We start from the raw sequence: 6000 nt of genomic DNA on the forward strand, positions 1-6000 counted from the left end.
TTCATATTAACTGTTACCACTCACATATGATTACGTATGTTTGATTTATTCGTACGAACACGCAAGATAAAATTCGCATGCAATGTAACTGCAGCCTTGCAAACAGAATAGTGACACTTTCAACATGAAGTATGCGAACAATATTAATATTAGGTCTCGAACACGTCTCGATTAACATGCAAAGCAAAAACAAAATTCACAAAAAGAAGTCCACTTTCCTGAAAGTGCTCAACGAATAAGCCTCTCTAAGGCACTACAATGGTGCCAAATCTAAAACTGATCTACTGTGAATGATTTTTGGAAGAAAATTGAAATTTCAGTCGGTTGTTCATTATTTACAACTGTTGAGAGCGTTATATGGTGGTTATACCGTAAATATTTATTCTACATATAGTGAAATCTCGAATGCATTTAATTACTATTGAGCGTTTTCGGTGGCTCACAACTGTGGCCAAAAAGCCTGCTGGGCTTTATTCGCTAAGCGAGACATTGGCATCATTGTTGCCAATTTGTTGGAAGTAGCTGGGATAATTTGGATAGGAGACCCTCATGGCAAATACTGTCGGAGGCCTTTGCAACGTCAGATATGTCGCTGAGGCATATTGTTTTGAGAATATTGCTTGTTATTTTATTTACAACTCTTGAAAAGTCGTATAAATTTGTTAATGAACTTTCACAGCAAATTAACAAAATTAACTCAAAGCTTAGACGTATAAGTCCGGCTTTGGGTCAGTGGACACTTACTCTGAGCTTTAAATTTGGTAAGGCACGAGTTCAACCCTTGGTACTTGCAATCTCAAAAAAATGATTTACAAATAAGTAAATATTAAAAATAATTCCAAGACCGGGATGCAAGGGACAGAAGTGTGTGTCTCAATGGGAAAGTGATGCGAAATACACAGCCCAGCCTACTCAACAACCAACCTCAATTATATGTGGTGCATCCTGTTCTCTCATACGAGGCTCTGGCGACCGAGCACAGGCAGTATAACCCGAAAACATCTAGCAGAGGGAAATTTTCTAGCTACCAAACACCAATTTTATCTCCAGATTTGCAGGGAATCTGGTCCTCCAGGTTGGGGGTTGATCGCAAAATCAGCAGCCTCGCATCGGAAAAAAAAACAATCACTACGTAAGCTTCTTTAAAAAAGATGGAGGCCAAGGTTAACACTGTACTGTAGTGCCAAATAAGAAGAAGAATCGCAAGTCCACTGATGATGGGTGTTTAGCAATACTCGAAATATATATATGGTCTGTTAAAAATTAAATTAATTAAAATAATATAAAAAGAAATTTTGTTGTTGTAGTTCACTACTTTTTGAAGCCTCTCTATATATACCTTAAGATATTTAAAACTCATAATCAAATAATGAGAAAACATGACAGCGAATCATATTGAAGAGTAAATTTGAATAGAAAAAAAAAATTGCTTATATATTGTTTCACTGTCAGCTAATTATCATTTGCCTTAAATGATAATTAGCTGATTATATCTAATTAATTTGGGTATTGATTAAATTCGTGAATATAAATAAACTGAGTTAATTGCCTAGGAAATTTCAATTTACTTTACCTGAATTTACTCGAACTCGCACACGGCCTTAATTATAAATGTTGACTTTATTCAATGTAATAAGTTTGCACAAAATATCGTTAAGTAGGATATGTAAATTTGGAATTGACAAAAAAAACTGAAATTGACTATTTTTGGCTAATTTTTTCTAAAAAAGGCAAACTGACAAATAAGCAAGGTAACTCTCAATGAAGTAATTTAAGGTAGTGAAATTTCATATCCTACATACACCATATTCATCAAGAAAAAGTTATTAATAAGTCGCACTACATTTTATTTGCTATTGTAATAAATTATATTGACAACAATGATTTTATATTACTTTTAATGTGTAAATGAAATAAAAAAATGGTATTTACTTCATGGTATCCTAATAAGTGAAACAGCTGTTCACATATATATTGAAAATAGTATTAGTTTAAAAAATGATTCCTAATGGAAAATCGTTATACAATAGCAACTATAATATATACATTTTTATATTAAAATTTATAAACTATTCAGTAATAAAATAAAAACAAAATTTAATTCGCCGTTTGTTGTTACGGCAGTCAATGCCCGCGTTCTACACTTCGAGTTCGTATGCTAAGTTGTCATAATCACACAAGCTTCCCAATACCATAAATTTTTATTATAATGGTTTATAGCCATAAAAATTACTAATAAATATTTAAGATATGTGCAAATTCAGTAGCTAGATCACATTGAGTTATCTTTATGATGTCATTATACATTCAATTGTATCGCATAAATGTAGCGCATCTCAGTGCCAATTACTTTAGCTTCAATTTCATTTTCTTTGTTTTGCTTTCATGACTTTGTTGTTTGTTGTGTGTTGTTTTTCGTTTTTCGTTTTTCAGTCCAGTTTTGATATTGTGAAGTAGTATAATAATTCTTCGGTTTGTCAGCACACAAATTAAGTTTCTCGTTTTGTCAAGTCGCACAATTAAAATAAAAATAATTTTTAATTTAATTGAAATTAATATAATATTTTCAGAACAGAGTTGAATTGAATAATTCATAAATACGCTGTGAGCTAGCGGTAAGCAATTTCAGTTTTATACTTAAATTTGTTGAAAACAATATATTTGTATTAATTATTAATTTGGTTTTTTCACGCAGAATTAAAACAAAAAAATATACTCTACAATACGGAATATATCAGAATGAACAATTGTATCATTGATGTCACTTGTGTGCTGAGATAAATAGGCGTCTTGGGACAGACAACAAAGATAACGAAATATCTATCTTGCTAGGTAAGGTAAATATATGTAACAACCAATTCATTTATTTTTTAAATACGCTACAAATTTATACATAAATATATGTATGTACATGCTTGACATGTTTTTGTTAATAGGTTTTTGTTAAATGACTCACATAAAACTTTAAAAGTAATTGAATACCTTCAGTGCTAATTGTAATTTTTAAGTGTTTGCTTTAAAAGGGTCTCTTTGTCAGAACGATGCCTGAAAATCAAGAGTTGGTTAACAAATATGGAGAACCTCTTCGATTCGATCGCAACTTTCATGGACCAATGTCTAGGTCTCGAAGCTGTACGGATTTACCATGTCTATTGATATTTTTGTTCTTCCTTGGTGGCTGGGGCTTTATAGGATATTACAGTGTGCAACACGGAGATCTGAATAAATTAATGATACCAACAGACTCCTTTAACAGAAAATGTGGCATAGACTCACAAGTACTCAATAAAAAATATTTATTTTTCTTTAATTTGGAAAAATGTATTGATCCCTTTGTGCCACTAACGGGCTGTGACACACCTCAGGTAAACAAAAACAATTTAAATGCATTGTGTTTTCTATTAATAATTATGCGACAAAAAATATTTTCAAGGTGTGCGTAGAGAGATGTCCTTCTGAAAAATTTGTATGGGAGGATATGAAAAATAAACCATTTGATTATATAAAGTCTCTTTTAATTTGTATATCGGATGACGTTAAAAACAAAATTAATGAAAAAAGCGATATAGAAAGAGAAATAAATGCTGGACGTTGCGCTAATCGATACATCGAAAGCGAACCAATTTTGAATCGTTGCATGTGGAAAGTTCCCAAAGACATGTGTGACATATCAGCAAGATTGGAACGTGGTAAACGTGAAACTACTTACGAATATCAAAAAAACAATACACAAGAGAAAATGTTAACTTACTCTAAACCAAAACTTCAGGCATTAGCATTAACCATGCAAGCTACAGAGGAGCCTGAAATTCAATGTCGCCGACGAACTCAATTAGGAGAAACAGTAATAAAAGAGAAAATGCGTCAAACAAATACATTTTTATCGAAAATGGTAGGTAATCTTGTCGCGCACTTTTACAAAGATGCCAATCATGATGCCCAACAAATTGGAGAAGAAATTGTTGAAGATATACTAATGTCTTGGAAAATTGTATTGATTGCATTGTTTTGCACGTTATTTGCATCTTTATGCTTTATAGCTTTATTGCGTTGGTTAGCGAAACCTATAGTGTGGTTATCAATACTTGGTGTACTAGTCGGTCTTGGAGTTGGAATGTATTTTAGTATCCGTCAATACAATTTTTGGCGTAATACACCAACTGTACCTAACCATTCATACAATATAAATTCTGCTGTCAAAAACGTTTTTGAGGAAGCTAATACATGGCTTTATTTGTCAATACTAATAGGCGTTTGCTTATTCGTTATTCTAATGCTGGTTATTATCTTAAGAAAGCGTATAAAAATAGCAGTAGCGCTGATTAAGGAAGGCAGTAAAGCAGTCTCGAGTATATGGTCAACCGTCTTCTTTCCAATATTTTCCTGGGTGCTGATTATAACAACCATTGCATTTGCAATTGCAGTGGGTCTTTATTTAGGTTCTATCGGAGAGGTACAGTATGAGTATTTATTATAAGAAGCTGTAAACATAACACTTTTTTTTAATTTAAGCCATACTTTCGAATGATACGACACTTGGATAAATCAACCGACACAGGAGTATCAACAGAAAATTGTATATGTGAAGGCCCAGCACAAAATTACAAAGTTGGCGACCAATGCAATCCATTGTCCTTTGATCAACATTGCTTTGTATCAACTAAAGGATTTTTTCAGCAATTCCAGCGCCGCCCCTGCATAGACAACAGTTGCAGTTTTGTTAAAATAGAACATAGTCCGACTGTAAATTGGTTCATAGCTTACAATGTATTTGGCTTTTTTTGGATAATATTTTTTATTGCTGCGTTTAGTGACATGGTTCTGTCAACTACTTTTGCCACATGGTATTGGACTTTTAAAAAGAAGGACGTTCCATATTTTACACTTACGCGCGCTTTTTGTCAGACGGTATTTTATCATCTTGGAACCTTGGCATTCGGCTCCCTTATTCTTGCTATATGCCGAATTATACGTATTATGCTAGAATATATCGACTCTAAGCTCAAAAAGTATGATAATGCAGTTACGCGTGCTATACTTTGCATGATGAAATTCTTCTTTTGGCTGCTGGAAACATTTTTACGGTTCCTAAATAGAAATGCTTATATAATGTGTGCAATGCATGGCAAAGGTTTTTGCACGAGTGCAAAGGATGCATTCAACTTAATTATGAGAAACTTTTTACGTGTTGTTACACTCGATAAAGTAACAGACTTCCTTTTCTTTTTATCTAAAGTATTGCTAACTGGAGCAGCAGGCGTGGCTACTTATTATTTTCTTGTAAGAAATCCTGCTATTATACAATTGCATCACAATGCCGTCCCAGTTTCCATTGTTGTGATCGCTGCTTTTCTAATAACCAGTGTATTTTTTGGTGTGTATTCAATGGCTGTAGATACATTATTTTTGTGCTTCCTGGAGGACTGTGAAAGAAACGATGGTTCCTCTGAAAAACCGTATTTTATGTCAAAACAGCTCATGAAAATTTTAGGTAAGCGTAATAAGTTGCCAAATCGTATAAACAATAATCAGAATTTAATTTAATTTTTGTAAGTAGTATCTTTAGTTGGGAGGGGGGAGTATTAGCAAAAGACACTAAACCTTTGTTTGGTATGGTACAATTTTTATTGTATAATAAGTCATGAATTTGTATGTAAATAATTGAATTAAAGTTATTTGAACTGTAAATAGTCTGAATATTAAAGAAGGAATTGATATTGTTAAGTAAATGTTGTGAAATGTTAAGGATTGATCCTAAGAGATGGTGCTAAAAATTTTAAATCAAAATATAATATACTTTTAATGGATTAAAAATTCAAATAAAAAAATATTACTTTGATTCATATTTTTTGAATCTAAAAGTCAATTATTATTATCCAATATTTAAGCTTTTTGTTTTGCAATATTGATATTAATTTTGTGTTGTACCTACTTAAATATTTATTGATCAGGTTGAGCTCAATATGCAAACTTGAAAAATGTCAAACAAGAATCACTATT

The 6000-nt window shown here is 32.2% G+C and overlaps 1 protein-coding gene across 6 annotated transcripts; it reads left to right on the top strand.

The window, feature by feature from the left end:
* The first annotated feature begins 2440 nt into the window (after positions 1–2440).
* LOC119678625 (choline transporter-like 2) lies at positions 2441–5798 on the top strand. 6 transcript variants are annotated; one of them, XM_038090567.1, is made up of 5 exons: positions 2441–2615; positions 2696–2837; positions 3009–3365; positions 3434–4453; positions 4513–5797. In XM_038090567.1, the coding sequence occupies exons 3-5, from the start codon at positions 3042–3044 to the stop codon at positions 5542–5544; spliced, it is 2376 nt and encodes a 791-aa protein (XP_037946495.1). In that variant the 5' UTR covers positions 2441–2615; positions 2696–2837; positions 3009–3041; the 3' UTR covers positions 5545–5797. The 6 variants fall into 6 exon arrangements, with proteins under 6 accessions (XP_037946495.1, XP_037946498.1, XP_037946496.1 ...); XM_038090570.1 differs by having other exon boundaries at positions 2577–2615; positions 3038–3365; positions 4513–5798; XM_038090568.1 differs by having other exon boundaries at positions 2577–2615; positions 3024–3365.
* Positions 5799–6000: the final 202 nt, after the last annotated feature.

This window comes from Teleopsis dalmanni, chromosome 2, assembly GCF_002237135.1.
Source record: "Teleopsis dalmanni isolate 2A chromosome 2, ASM223713v2, whole genome shotgun sequence".
Taxonomy (NCBI): Eukaryota; Metazoa; Arthropoda; class Insecta; order Diptera; family Diopsidae; genus Teleopsis; species Teleopsis dalmanni.

Excerpts from the sequence above, each read along its gene's own strand:
- LOC119678625 (XM_038090567.1), top strand. The coding sequence starts at position 3,042 with ATGCCTGAAAATCAAGAGTTGGTTAACAAATATGGAGAACCTCTTCGA. Across the intron at positions 3,366-3,433 it reads CGGGCTGTGACACACCTCAG|GTGTGCGTAGAGAGATGTCC; the intron begins GTAAACAAAAAC and ends AATATTTTCAAG. Across the intron at positions 4,454-4,512 it reads ATTTAGGTTCTATCGGAGAG|CCATACTTTCGAATGATACG; the intron begins GTACAGTATGAG and ends TTTTAATTTAAG.